The sequence below is a fragment of the Leucoraja erinacea genome, chromosome 1, assembly GCF_028641065.1.
Source record: "Leucoraja erinacea ecotype New England chromosome 1, Leri_hhj_1, whole genome shotgun sequence".
In the NCBI taxonomy this organism is placed as follows: Eukaryota; Metazoa; Chordata; class Chondrichthyes; order Rajiformes; family Rajidae; genus Leucoraja; species Leucoraja erinaceus.
In genome coordinates, this window is record NC_073377.1 from 108082620 (window position 1) to 108098658 (window position 16039).

Here is a 16039-nt window from a genome sequence, read left to right on the forward strand (position 1 = left end):
GCCCACAGCTGAAGCCTCCGAAGCCTCGCGTGAGTGTGCGCATGCGCGCGCGGCCGCCTAGAAATTGTGCCCCCCAGTCCCCCCCCCATGTTTTGATAGCGATTTCCGTGCCTGCAGCTGCCTACTGTCTGCCTCTTCCTTTCTTCTTCCCGCCCCCTCCACATCAGTCTGAAGAAGGGTCTCGACCCGAAATGTCACCTATTCCTTTGCTCCATAGATGCTGCCTCACCCGCTGAGTTTCTCCAGCATTTTTGTCTACCTTCTCAATTAGATGGTCAATTAAGTGCGGTTGGCACCGAGCACGACAGGTACTAAGAAATAATATTAAGAATGTTTTTGAAATTGTCAAGCGTGGTTGGATCATTGTGCTCTTTATGTGATATTCATTCCACAAGTTTCTCAGAAATAGCATCCTGTCGTGATTTGCTTACTACTGGACGTATGCTTTATGTTCTGTATTGTGCTCCTCAAAGGAAAATCAATGCAAATTCTTTGATTTGATGGATTGAAGCACTACACCATTGCTGAGCCTACTCAAATGTTTCCAGTACCTTATAGCGGGCATAATATAAGATAAAATACCAGAAGGTTGCATTGCCACATAAAAAACTGTGGCAAAGCCCATGGAGAGCTTGCAAATTGACTGCCATGGAACATCCAGTTGGTTCAGAATGCTGCTGCTTGCCTTTTAACAGGGTCTCGAAAGAGGGAGCACATATCGCCAATTCTGGCCTCCCTACACTGGCTCCCGGTGCACTTTCGAGTTCATTTTAAGATACTGTTATTTGTTTTTAAATCTCTGAATGGGCTCGCCCCGCCTTACCTCTCTGAGCTGCTCCACCCATACGCTCCTGCCCGGTCCCTCAGGTCAGCTGGTCAGCTGCTCCTGGAGGTACCGAGGTCTAGTCGGAGGCTCAGAGGGGATAGAGCCTTCTCTGTTGCTGCTCCGGCACTCTGGAACACCCTGCCGTTGCACATCAGACAGGCCCCCTCACTGTCCATCTTCAAATCCAGTGTTAAAACACATTTGTACTCCCTGGCTTTTGACCATGCCTGAGGCTTTGCTTCTGTTTGTGGTGTTTTTGATGTTTCTTTATTTTACATGTCTTTTCCTACAATTTCTTTTGATTGTTGTTTTTGGTGTGTATTAACTTTTTTGTCAATGATTAGTGATGTACAGCACTTTGTTGCAGCTATGTTTGTTTTTAAAATGCTCTATAAATACTATTATTATTATTATTATTATTATTATTATTATTCACTTATCACTGACTACAACAATATTCAAAGAGTGAAAGGCTTACCTGAGGCACAGTTGCCATCCCTTTCCATCCAATATTTCAAGAGTGCCTGACTCTGATCCACTAATGAATTAGGATTTTCAATTCTGATCTGATGAATCTGTTCCTCACTGAAGTCCAGTTCTCTGGCCAGCTCTGACAAATAAACCAATCATATTTACAAATGGTATCATTAATTTATTTTCGAAGAATCACAAAACACTTTTGATTTGAGTTTTTAAATATCAGATTATTCATGGATCCAGAATTCAATGCCCGAGAGTGTGGTGGCCTGAATGTCTACCCTTGATCTACAACTTTAGGCTGTGCACGCCATACGCAAGAAGAAGAAGGTGGAAGCAGAACTGATAAAATCATTTAGGAAATGTCTAGATGAGCCTAGCACAGAAAGCTATGGGTCATGTGCTGAATGGTGGGATTAATACTGCTGGGTGCTCACCAACTGGCAGTTGGTGAGCAGTTGTGTCAAATGGCCGGTTTCCATGCTGTATGTTTCTACGACTATGACTCTGCTGTGAGGATATTTGTTTGTGCTGAGGAAATAAATTTATACAAGACAAAGCATGTTCACAAATGGACCAAATGATGTAGACTGCAATTAGCATCAATTGGTTAATAAAGCGGTTAAGGGGCTGTCCCATTTGGGCGATCTGATTGGCGAGTTCAGATGAATTTGAAAAAATGACATGTTGAAGACCTCGTTCGACTATGTAGAAGACTTCCTTCGACCTCCTTCGACTATGTTAAAGACCAGCTTCGACTAACTTCGGGAAAATTGGACACCGAATAGTGGAGAGTGAAGACGACCTCCTTCGACCTCCCTTCGACTATGATGAAGACTATCTACGTCTACCTTCGACTACCCTCGATTACCTATGGCTAACATGCCGACCTACTACGATCTACTACGACTAAAAAAAGTATCGATTTTTTCCATGGCGATCTTTTTTTACTCGCGGGCATTTTTTTAACATATTGAAAACAATGTTGCGACCTAGCTGAGGCCTCAAGTACTCTCGAGCATGAAGGTGAGTTACGAAGACCTCCAACGACCTCGTGTCGACCATGCTGCGAGTATGAGTCGAGGGCAAACTCGCCAGAACTCGCGGATTAGGTCGGTCAAGTGGGACAGCCCCTTCAGGGTGAGGATTTGTTACTAAGGATTGATGGAGAGAGGATTGTAGTGGTGATTATACTCAGTCCAGAATAATGTGTTTTGCAGTCAGGGTGTGTGTCAATAATTAAAAGGGACAAAGTTGTCAAGGGGATGGGAAGTTATGGGGCACTGGGTTGATAGGTTGGGAGTTAGTGGTCAGGGGTGATTTCACATAAGGTGAGATGCCATTCAGGATGGATCAGTTCATTTTGGCAGGTTAGCAAATTATGGTTTGTGTTTGTGTCAGGCATGGTTTGTGAGCTTTGAGGTGGGGTAGTGGAAGGGAACTTTGATGTTAATGCATCAGAACAAAAAAATCAACTTTGCTTCCTGACTAAACCCTTCGCACTTAGTTCTTGATTTTCACTTTCACTTCAGGAATATTTCTACAAAAACAAATTAAAATTTTACACTGCTGTTTTTGTAGCATGAAGCTTTTTTAAAACCAGGAATTGAAAATCTGACACGTGAAGATCAATGATAAACTATCTGTTGCTGCTTAGAAGACGACCTCGACATTGTCAGCTTTATTCCAAATTAATGATGCATTTTGTATAATTGTTTACATTATCAAGTTAATTCCTGAATATTTTTCCCCCTGCATGTCATTACACTTCATCAAGTTTTTATTTAATCGACTTTAAGGTATAGAAATATAACAACATAGATTCTTCACAAAATAACGATTTGAGATTATTTGAGACATGCAACGCTTGTAATTTGTGATTGGTACAAAACCAGTTAGTTTGGATAGATACATTTGAGGGGAGATCCATCTTCAGGCCAGATTTCAATTTACCTTTCATGTGCTCATATTATTTCTAACCCTAACTTTTAGAGAATAACGCCTCCATATCCCCCATTGTTGTAGCGCAGAAGGGTCCAGGAGTACATAATTCCCTGAAAGTGGAGTACAGGTAGATAGGATAGTCAAGAGGCTTTTGTACATTGGCCTTCATCAGTCACAGTATTGAGTAGATAAATTGAGATGCTATGTTACAGTTGTACTAGACTTTGGTGAGGCAACATTTGGAGAGTATTGTGTTCAGTTTTGGTTACCCTGCTATAGGAAGGATGTTACCATGAAGATTTATCAGTTTGTTGGCAGGACTTGAGGGGCTGAGGTATAGGGTACATGGAATGGTGCTAAGGAATGTTGGTGAACAGAAGAATATTGGGGTGCAAGTTCATTGTTCCGTGAAAGTTGCAACACAGGTAGATCGGGCAGCAAAGAAGGGATGTTACAAAGAGTAGGGGAATCAAGAGCCGGAGGACACAGGTTCAAGGTGAGGGGGGGGAAGATTTAATAGGAACATGAACTTTTTTTACACAAAGGGTGATGGGTATATGGAACAAGCTGCCAGTGGTGGTAATTAAGGTAGGCACTATCAGAATGTTTAAATACCATTTGGACAGTAACATGGATAGAGGTTTGGAAGGGTATGGGCCAAACTCAGGCAGGTGGGAAGTGTAGATGGGGCATGTTGATCGACGTGGGGAAGCTGTGCTGAAGGGCCTGTTTCCACGCTCTATGATTGTGACACAGAATATAAAAGTTGAGACATAATTTTGCAACTTATACTGGTTAGACTGACCTCAAAGTGTTGTGTGCAGGTCTAGTCGGCACATGATAGGAAAGATATGGTTGTGTTGGAGATATAAATTCACCTGTTTTTTACCTGGTTTGGAGGACATTGGTTGTGGGAAGAGATTGGATAGGTTGGGCTTATTTTCCATGGAATATGGGTGACTATGGAATCAGTTGACAGAGGTATATGAAATTTTAAGAGTTATACTCAGAATTCCACCCCCCCCCCCCTTGTGGTACAGGTATCAAAAACAAGAGGGCAAAGGTTTAAAGTGATGGGAAGGAATGTTAAAGGGCATTTCTTCACAGACAATAATGGAAACTTGCGGCCAGAGGAGAAGGTAGAGTCTGATACCAATCAGTCCTTATAAGAAACATTTAGGCAGGCACACAAGTAGACGAAGCACAGAAGGATATGGGCCCAATATGAGCAATTTTGATTAAGCTAGATGGGCGAATAGACTGCCCTGGATGTGATGGGCCAATGGTCCCATTTCTGAGCTGTTCAATTCTGTGACTCCTTGAGAGAGGCTAAGCATTGTCTGTAGATGAAAATAATCGTTGTACTTGCAGCCATTATAAATCTGATGCACCTTCAGTTGCATATGTCAAGTTGCAACTTTATAATACATTGGTTAAGTGGTATCTGGAGTATTGTGTGTAGTTCTGGCTACCCTTCTACAGGAAAGATGTAGAGGGCGCAGAAGAGGTTTACCAAATGCTGCCTGGAATAGAGAGGATTAGCTATAAGGGAGAGGGTGGCATAGTGGTAGAGTTGCTGCCGAATAGTGAGTGAATAGTACACTGCCACAGAGAGTGAATAGTACACTGACATGTCTGGTGGTGGAAAGAGAGGAGTTTTTAAGATGCTGTCAGGTAGGCACATGGAATGCAGGGATATGGACTGTGTGCAGGCAGATGAGATGAGTTTTTAAGAAGGAACTGCAGATGCTGGAAAATCGAAGTTAGACAAAAGTGCTGGAGAAACTCAGCGGGTGCAGCAGCATCTATGGAGCGAAGGAAATAGGCGACGTTTCGGGCGTTGTTGAATAGGAGTTGCTTGTGCATCAGGACAAGCTATGTGACAAATGCTGGATAGGTCACTGATAGGTATTGTTTAAAAACTAACTGTTCTATTTTGGCCCTTCGTTACTGTGAATAAACTCCATCTTGAAGAGGAATTATTGAGAGGAACAAGATGACACAGCTTGAGACAAAGGTTCACGTGCACCCACTCTAACCTCATCTACAGCATCTGTTTTTTCCAGTGCAGCCTCCTGTACATCAGTGAGATCAAGCGCAGACTCACCGATCATTTCCCCGAACACTGGCGTTCGGTTCGCATTGGCTACCGGATCTCCTGGTTGCTAACCATTTTACCTTCCCTTTCCATTCAAATGCTGACTATTATTGTATCTCCCTCAACCCCCTCAACTGGCAATGTGTTCCTGGCATTCACCACCCTCTGTGTACAAATGTTCGATAAATTTGCCTCACAAAATGTCTTTTACATTTTGCCATCTGACTTTTCCATCTTGGCTAAAAGGTTCTGATTGTCTACTCTATCTATGCCTCTCATTATTTTATATTCAATCGGGTATCCCTGCAACCTTCAGTGTTCCAGAGAAAACAATCCAAGTCTGTTCTACCTCTCCCTGTAGCTAATACTCCCTAATCCAGGCATCATTCTGGTAAACCTCCACTGTACCATTTCCAAAGCCTCCACATCCTTTCATTAATGGGGCAACCAGAATTGCACGCAATGCTTCAAATAATGCTCATGACTTAATGCATAGGGTAACTGAGTTTAAATTCTTACCTGTCCAGCTGAAACCAAGGTGGTCAGCAATAAGATAGAGTCGTTGCTCAGCTCTTTCAGAGTCCTCCTGAGCATCCACGGCTTAAATTAAACAAACAAGGAACAGCAAAGGCATGTGTATACAATTATGGCAAAACAGTTTATCCATACCAAAGATAATAATCCCATCACTATTGTTAGCAAGGTGCAATACTAAACAAACTCTTTGAAAACTCTTTGGAAAGTTAATGTCACTGACAAGCCAGTTTGGAGTGAAAGAGGACTAAACTCACTCCTGCCTTTATAATTTTGGAAAGGTCTTCCCATTTTCAGAATTTTTTATTCTTTAACTTATCTGACTACCATTTGAAAAGAATGCTATTACGATGCTGTTGTCAGTAGACTGCACATCCAATAACCTTCCTGAGATGTTTGAAGCATAAAAAAAAATTGCACGAGATATTTGAAATAAACATTCAGACAGGGAAACCTGCCACAAGGAGATATTCCAATAACCTGAATGTCAACTAACCACCAACCAGGAATACAGCAGACATATTCAACAGTATAAAAAAAGCATGAAAATAATAATTACTTGATGTGAATAATGTTTTTATAACTATTTTTATTTTTGATGCGAATCTGCATCTTTTTTTACAATCTGAAAATTTTTTTTGGTAAGATTTCAAGGATGATTTGGGAAAAAAATATTGGAATGTTCCATGTCTGAACGACATAATTGAAACAGCTTAGATTATATTAAGTCCCGTAACACTCGAGGCAGGGTCGGGAGCAGAAAGTTTATTGAACATATGAACAAATTTTAAAGAAGGTATATTAAAAGTATTTCTCTTAAACTGTATATTTACCAATAGAAAGGAAAAAATCCAGGAACATTATCTAAATTAAGTTATGGGAATAAAGCAAAAGAGTTTTATCTGAAATGTTAATGTTTGTTCCCTCCACTGACATTGACTAATCTGTTTTGTGTTTTATTTCATATTTCTAGCATCTGCAATATTTAATTTTGTAATTATTTGCTTGCCTTGTGCATTGTTGTAGGTCTTCGCTAAACTGACAAAATCCCAAACTCTGTCGGCAGCACTGCGATACTGTGTGCAGTTCTGGCCACAGCATTAAAGGAAGGCATTGGAGAGGTCACAAAACAGATTCAGCAGGATGTTGCTGTGCTTGGAGATTATTAGCTATGGGAGAGGTTAGTCAAACTTGGTTGTTTTCTCTGCTGAGGCTGAAGAGTGACATAATAGGAATATATAAAATACTGAAAGGCATAGATTAGGGAGATTCTCTCAATCACAGGGTGGAAATGGCATGCACCAGAGGACATAGCTTTAAGGTGAAAGGAGGAAAGTTCAAAGGAGATTTATGAGATTAATTTTTTTGACAGAGAGAATGATAGGTGCCTGAAATGCGTTGCCAAGAAAAGTGATGGAAGAGTGTTTAAAAGGCATTTGGTCAGCACATGAATAGGCTGGAAATGGATGGATATAAACAGGCAGATAAGATTACTTAAAATTGCCATAACGGGTGACAGACATTGTGGGCCGAAGAGCCTGCTCCTGTTTAATGTTCTATGATTACTCCTGCACAATGTATAGATATTCAAATATAAGTTCAGAATATCTCAAATAGACATGCAGTGAGCTTCTGCAAGGGAATTCACACTCCAAGTGAAAACCTAAAACAACTTAGGTAGCGATATTTAGATGATTTCTCTGGGTTTCTGGTGTTCTTCCAATGTTGTTATTGTAGATGGGAGGGCACATTCTCATGACAATCCACTTCCTATATGTGATTATAGCTTTTAGTCTCAGCATAACATTATAAACTGGTGCTTACAGTCACATGCTTTGAGGAATTCCAGCCAGAAGACTCCAAGCATCATTTTAGAGTTTTACTTTCACCAATCATTTACTGCAAAGTGTAAATTAAAATGTGTTAATCCTATTTCATTGGCAGGATAGTTAAGATTTAATTATGTAGCTCTCTTTACACTTGGTCTTCATAGATGACAGTGTGACCAGTTCTGTTTTGGAAAACTAAAATATCTGCACTCTTCATCTTTGATTTTTATTTCTACTCTGGAGATGTGGGAAATGATGACAAGACAATACTTAATCCTTGGCTCGAGTTTCCCCGACACCTTCAGATCAAATTCACACATGGAATTGGAATTATGTACAGATAACGTCACTTTTCCGATAAACAACCTGGTCTTTGCAGAAATTCTACAGGATTTTTCCAAATTCTGGTTCCACTGTGCAACTACTAGGCTTATTACAATCAGTTTTACAACTTGCCATGCTGGGATTTTAACTCATAATCACCAAGTTAAATCTTCTTGGATATAATGGATGCTAGTTGAAGCTATCATACCTATTTTATATATAAAAACCTTCCATCTCTATACATATGGTGAAAGAAAGTGGCAAATCCTATCACTCACAATGAATAGTATAATGGGGGGGGGGGGGGGCTTTTTTTTTTTAAAAAAAAATCTCACATTAACATACAAATGTTTATACAGGAAGAGTATCGGCAATTTGTTTGGAAAGCCAGTATGAAAAATCCATAAACCTTAAAAATGTATCTGTTTTATGATTAACCGTCCCCAAACTTTCAATGAAATGATTCCTTCCACTCACATCAGTGCTGAAGTCTAATAAAACTGCTGCTCTTTGTGCTTGTGAGAAACCAATAATCCCCTTGGCCTGGGGCAGATCATGCAGATATATTACCAAAACCAGAGGTCTAAAACATATCCTTCTAAAACATATCCTTCCTAAAACAAAAGGAGTTTATTTATCTTTTTCACTCCAAACTGGTAGTGTAGGTGTAATTGAAGCCTTGGTCTCCATATTATATATGAAGCTGGATTTGCAGTGGTATATCTTTTTGAATTTCAATTTTCCCAGTCTAAACAAGCAAATGTTATGAAGCCAGATGAACATTATATAAAGTAAATGTATTATTTCTCATGTTGTTGAACATTTAAAATGTTTTATGTAAATAATGTTTTTATGTTGCATACTATTTGTTTAAAATCACATTAAATATTATGATCAATGCAAATAGACGGAAAATTAAAGTCAGATATAATCCCTTAATTATGTCCAAATCTGTATAATTTTTAAAACCATTTATCAATAATGCTAGTTTTGGAGTATCTACCTAGTGTCATAATACTTGTTGTATAAAGTGGGAAAATCAAATTCAAAATAGTCAAAGGTTTCTAGTTGCCAATGCTAGTTCCCATTGGTGTTTTACTATTGCTTTTCTATGCTTCTGCTTCAGATAGTCTCTTTTTGCCTTTCTAGCTTGCCAATCTTGAGATCAGTCAAGTAGCACATTACAAAACATAGAAATCATAAAGCCACAACACAAACTCTCACAAGACCACATGAACAACCACAAAAACTTTAACCGAATGAACTGCAAAGCTAACTACAAATTCTGCAGCGCAATAGCACAATGAATCCAGTAGATGGCTGGTACCTTCAAAATGATCATGGCCATTTTCTTCAGGAATTCTTTCAATTTGGGTTTCAACAGATTCGTCCCAGATTGGCCTCACATCAAACAGGTCTTCTGGAAGAGGCTGGTGTACTTCACTGGGCTGCTCAGTTTCTATAATAGAACTATCTACAGCACTGCTATCATCATCTGATAACACTTCATGTTCTCGCTCTTCCTCTGTCAAACGATCCACCAACTTTGAAGCCTCATCACTTATTTCTTCAAAAAATTCAATTGAATGTTTATAAAGTTCTAAAAATGTATCTTTGCTGCCCTTAGTATAACCAGTAGCAGCTTGTGAACTATAACTAGATTTGGTCTTCACTGGAAGTCTTGATTGGAATGATTTTGGTTTATTACTTTCAGATGTTTCTGATCCAATGAAAAATTGGGACACAGGTTCTTTTGCATCAGGTTCGGTATCACAGCTCTTCCCCTTATTAAGAAGTTTACTTCTCATCTCAGCAGAATTACTGGCATCTGACTCAGACTTGCTCCGTGGTTCCTGTCTTACTGGCAACCTAGATTTAACCTCATGGATTTTAATGGTCTCTGAAGTCTTTTTCATGTCTGGTAACATTGGTGACGAATGGTGGTCTATTCTGTGTGCAACGGCCTTAACAGGAATTCTAGATTTTGATTTTACTACATCATCTGTAGATCCTTCCTGAACACTGGCAGAAGATGAAGATGCCTTATCTACGGGTGCAGTTGGTACACGAGGAATTGCAGTTACAACTGCAGTATGTCTGACAGGTAACTTTGATTTTGCCTCTGTCTGGTAGGTTTGTTGAATAATTGCAGTAGGAATTTCAATAACTGAACGTTGCTCTTCAGGTGATGAGTCTGATGAATCATCGTCACTCCTAACAGCCTGTTGTGAAGATATTGTCACTGTAGAAAAGTCCAACTGGACATTATTCGCAGATGCCTTGGGAGCAACAATATCTACTTCATCATTTAAGATGAAAGGTTTTACTTCAGCCACTTCAGGTGCTGCAGTGTCTTTTTTTGAAGATTTGGCAGATGCAGAAATGCCCATTTTGATTGGAATTCTCGATTTTTGCTCATTTTTTGTGGCTATTTGTTCATCAGTGCAACTAAACTCAATAGGGGATTGAAGAGCTGCATCAATAGTGGGTGGTGAATCTGACATTGAAGCAGATTGAATCTCAGTCTGAGAAAGGTTGAGTACTCCATCAGTCACGCTCTCAGTTTCAAGAGACTTCACCTCATCCTCACTTCCTTCCATTTTTGACGCTTCAATTAAAGCCTCAGCATCCTGATCTTCTCCAATTTGGAAAAAATGGAAGCCGTCATCTCCATAGCTCCTTTTGCTCATATCAATGGCACCACTTCTGGTCATTTCAAACAATTTTCCCTCTTGAAATAGGAATGGGTTTTGTTCATTGGTTGGTGTACCATCCTCAATCGGAGTTCTTGCTGGTGTGGTATCAGGAGTTGTACCACGAGATTGTCTGTCAACCATTAGGCCAAATATTTTCTGCTCTTCCTCTTTAAGACGAGCTGCAAATACGTCATCATCTTCTCTGATTGTATTCCAAGCATCAAGCTCCGGCTTTGTCTCAGTTATTATTATTTCGCTACGCTGTTCCTCAGCTACTTTTTTTGAATGCATGTCACTTAATGCAGATTCGTCAGCAGGAGCTGCTTTATATTCCACACAGTCAATTACAGGTGATGAAGATTTTTCGATCATTCCATCCTGGCCCTCATGCCTCTGGTCATGTGCTTTTGCTTGATATTCTTCAGATCTGCTATCGACCCACAGTTCATCTCGCTTTTCTGCAGCTTGCTCAAGACGCTGTACATCTTCCTCAGTAAGAATATCTTCCTCTTGCAGCTCAGGCACAAAAGCTGGTGCTTCTGAAGAAACTGGCTCTTCAATAGACTCACCAGTGGCTGTAAAAGAATGAACTGCAGAGGAATGATGAGTTTCAACATTGTCACAAGGCACTGCTTCAGAAACCTGTGAATCAATTGAAACACCGCAATCTTTGTCCACGCTTCTGTTTTCTACTGTTATGCCACTATCACCTGTTTGTTCACTTGATTCTTTCTCGTGATCTATTATCTTAAAGGTGTAGTTTTTGTCCGGTATGGGAGGAAATTCTGCATCCTCAGGACTAGAAACAGGGAGGAGTGGAGAAGGAGGCTTAACTCGAATAACTGGTTCCATGAGCAGTCCACTTTCAGCCTCTTTGCTTAGTTGAGTTAGTTCTGGCTCACTTTCTGAAGAAGAGGAGCTCATTCTATGCTCGGCATGAGATATAACTATAACTTCTGCATCTTCTACATTGGATATAGCAGGGGTTGACGACATATCACAATACTTCTGCTCCTTTTTACCATCACGTTTTAATCTAGCATCCTCCTCTAGTTCATCAAATGTTTTGATCTTGGCTGCCATTTTAAACATCTCCTCTTCTGGTGTAAATCTTTTCTTTGATTCACTGTCTGGAGGGGAATCATCATCAATTTCCTCTTGGATTTCTGGAATCACAATTGGCTTGTCAGCAACTGAGAGTATATGCGTGTCAGGTGTTTTAGGTGTGACTTCATAACTGATCTCCTCAGAGCTCGGAGTTTCAGGTGAAAGAGGGCTCTTTCCTGAACTTTCCATTTGAGACACTTGGTCCAAACTATCTTCCTCTGTGCTCCCATCAGGTGACATAAGCTTCCTTGCTTCTCTGCTTATGGGTCCTTCTCCTCGCATTTCTCTGAGAATTCTACTCCTGGCTGATGTAGAATCCAAAGAAATATCAGTTTTGTCACTTTTTTTCTCAGTGATCACGATAGGAGCCACTTTTTCACTCTTCAGTGCCATGGAGATTGCTGTACTTAACCTTTGCTCCACTGGGCTACTTTCGAGAGAATCTGGACATGGAGATTCTTTTAAGGGGCTTGGCTCCAGTGAATCTGGGGATTTGTGTGAAGTTGTATCAATATCATCCTGTGTGGGACTACCCTCCAGAGAATCCTTATGGCTGATCAAAGATTCATCTGCCATTGGACTAAGATTATCAGTATCAAGTGAAACTCCGGTGAGACACAAATCCAATAGTTGACTTCTTGGTGTGGCCTCTGGTGAAATGGAAGTTACAACTGGTGAAGCATTTTTTTGATCAGTTTCCTTCACTGCAGTATCTGGGGCTAATAACGCTCCTGGTTTTCCATCCGACATTGACACACAAATGCTTCTCTCCTTGCCTTTGAATCCACTCTCCAAAGAATCATCATGCCCATCATGAAGGAACAAAGATTCTGATTCCTCCTGCATAAAAGCATCTTTTTCACTGGTATCATCTGTAGCTTTAAGGGCAGAGACAGATTCACTTGTGCTCTGCTCATCTACTTCATCTACGAGAGATGTGGCTTGAGTTATTTCTGTCAATTGCAATTCATCATAATCAACACAACCCGAATCTGCAGTTAGTTCTGCATCAGTGGCATCTAAATATTCCTTTGTTACCTTTAAGTCAGAAATTTCTTCAGTTGAGATTACATTTTCATACTGTGCAGAAGGTGTGCTTTTCTGAAAACTTTGGTCCTCGTTGTCTATTTTGACAGGATCTCCAGCATCTTGCTTTTCTGACGTTTCCTGATCATTTTTCTTTGGTGAGAGGGAGAGACTTTCAGGGCTCGTCTCAGGAGTTTCTGCAAGACCTTCATGTTTATAGCTCTCCTCTGAGCTGATTTGAGGAGTACCATCACCTAAGCTAAAGCTCGGAGAGTCGGCAATGCCTTCATGCTTTAGGCTTTCTGAACTGTCATCAAGGGCACCATTTTGTAATGTTACATCTGGTGTAAATCCATTTTTCACATACTGTGGTGGAAAACTAATGTTCAGGTGATGATGAACTGGGCTTGTCACTACCTGTTCAAGGTAAAGTTCAGCATCTGGAGTATCTGAGGTTTTCCTAAATTGTTGATATTTGTCGTTATCTTCTAATTCCGCTTTAATGACATCAGTGAAATCAGTGGATGTCTTCCTGTCTGGACTGATCTGTAAATCGCTAGTCACAGTAATTCTGCTGCTGTGTATCTCAGTTTGCTTCTCATGATCTTCGGCAAAAACTGACTCAAAGTTTTCTGATGTTTCAGAACTTGCATCACCTCTTTCAATTGTGAGTACCTTCTTATCTTTGCTTGATGGTATTCTTTTCCTTTCCCTACTAATTTCCCTCGTGCCTTGTGTTACTGAACTAATTGCAGCTATTCCATTCTGATCTATACGCAATGTATCCTGTGAAAGCCCTTGTGGCTTGAACTTTCCTACATCATCTGCTTTTGCTTCTATGAGTACATCATGAGACACTTCTGGTTTTGTTAATTCTTCTAAAGTTTGCTTTTCTGCTTGTGAAGCATCAGATGCATGTTGGAAGAGTCGAGTCATCTTCTTGGATGGATCTTGTCCTGACTGAAATGCTTTCATCAGTTCACGCACTGACATTGTTTCTTCAAGCCTTTCTGTAACAGCGGAAGTAGGAGCCTCTGTGCATGATACTCGTTTAGTAACCGGTATGCAAATCTCTTCCTTCACTGCTGATTTTACTTGTTTTCGTTGTCCTTCCTCTGCCTCCACACGCTTCTGGAGAGCTTTGACTTTCTCTTTTATTGAACCAATGGGAGTTTCTTCTACCACAGGTGAGGTAGATTCTGCAATGGTTGGAGGCACTAATGTTATTTCTTCCTTGGTGGAATCAGATTCAGTGTAAATATTCTGCTGTACTTTTTTAAGCTCCATTGTTGATTCTTTCGTTTGGGATTGAAATGCAGGATCCTTAAAATACACTGCGGTATTTTCTGCCTTGAATCTCTGAAACACTGGCTTTGTCTTTCCCATATCAAGTTTACTTTGGTCTTTTGCTTTGTGCAATTCCTCTTGTTCACTGAGCTCCTCAGATCTTGAAGGTTTGTAAATCATCTGATCAGTTCCTTTTTTAATATCTTTGGTAATGAATGTTGCTTCAAAACTTTCTTGGACGATATTCATTTGACAAGTGGCTGGAGGTCCTGTCGCTACTTCCTTTAAATATGTGTCCAGGTCATTTTCTAAATAGCCCAACATTCCATTCATATCTTTCACAACCTTTTCTCGGGGCCCTCTGTCAATTCTGTGCTCCACAAACAAAGATTCAGTGACCTCTGCTGGTACTTCTCGTTTGACTTCATCAATTTCTTCGTCGCTGATAATTACCCAGCTTTCTTCGAGTTCTTCACCAAAGGCCTCTTGTAGAGATTCGTCACCCGTGTATGTTCCGCTTCTTAAAATCTGACTCACTTTTTCCAAGTCTTCTTTCACTTTCCCTACAATTTCAAAAGGCTCACCTGGTTCATCTTCAGTTCCTTTTGCTAATTCTTTCACCTCTATTGGGCTTCCTTTACTTCCTGATGTTTTTAAGATCTTAGTGACCTTGATCAAGTCTTGTTTCATGTCAGATACATCTGAAAGCAAGTCTGGGCTGGCCAGCACAGGAACATCATGGACAAGATGGGATTTTATGGCTGAAGAAATCTCAGCAGATTCAGTCTCCTCCTCTTCATCTTCGTTTTGACAGAAATGTTTCAATTTAAAACAAAAATGGGTCAAGAAAGAAATTGGAAAATGTGATTTGGGTGACACAATACAGATTCTGAAGGGATGGGTCAAAGTAAGAGATGGATTGAATGGCAGATGGATATCCACAAGGTCTGCAGGTGGGTACAATTGCGAAGCAAAGCCAACTCAAAATTGGGAAGTAACAGGCAGGAAATAACTTGCTTTATTTTCACCAGAACACATCCACACCACTTACAACACCAAAGCAATAACAAATCGAATCGAAACCAAGACACCAACAAACTGAAATAAATAGGAGCAGTGCATTCGCACAGAGATAGGAATCTCAAGATTGTTTAGATGTAACAGATTCACGTCTAAAGAAAAAAAGATCAGAAACCACAGATAACTGATTTCCTCTTAAAGAAAGCCAGTACTAGCAAACTGTCAGAACAACATTTGTTGTCTTCTATTTCAAAAATAAATTTTAAACAAAAGCTTACTTTTTTAGGAACTAGAACTAAAAAAACACATTGAACATCATATTATTTAAACCAGCTGCAAACCGGCAAAGAATCTCAAATCTAAATGCACATAGTATAAAGAAAAAGCTACTGAAATGAAGTGAGATCCTTTCCTTGGAACATCCTAGTTGTTCTGACAACTAAACAAAAAAAAAACCTTTGCAAATACGAAAACACAAATTAAGAAGAAGGGCAAACCAAACGAGGATCTACTGAAAGAGATCAAAAATATAACCAGTGGATGAAGTCAGAAAACAAAATATGGTGGATAGAGCAAAATTAAAAATTTGCAACACTCACACACACAGAACGCTTAAGCCAAGTTATTTCCATGCAAAACTAGAGTTCTGACAGCATGAGGCATGCAGCCATATGTAAGCACTAATTAACATAGACATTTTGCTTTAGTTAGGTGGCATTGTGGTGAAGTACAGTGGTTGATGTAGGTTACTTAAAAGCAGGAAAGACTTTTCCTAGAATGGCATATTTGTTCAAACATAACAATAATATCCAGCATTAAATAGTTTCCACTTTTAAGGAAAGAACATTTCATCGGCTATCTAAACAGTTTT

General features: G+C 39.9%; 1 protein-coding gene across 4 annotated transcripts in view; it reads right to left on the minus strand.

Moving 5' to 3' along the window:
• LOC129700480 (ankyrin-2-like) overlaps positions 1-16039 on the minus strand; it is a 634003-nt gene that overhangs the window by 44964 nt on the left and 573000 nt on the right. For all 4 annotated transcript variants that reach the window (XM_055641008.1, XM_055640993.1, XM_055641017.1 and 1 more), the window contains 3 exons: positions 9360-14948; positions 5865-5945; positions 1305-1436 (listed from right to left, as the gene is read on the minus strand). In XM_055641008.1, coding sequence (XP_055496983.1) covers positions 1305-1436; positions 5865-5945; positions 9360-14948 — 5802 coding nt within the window. The remainder of the gene's footprint in view (positions 1-1304; positions 1437-5864; positions 5946-9359; positions 14949-16039) is intronic.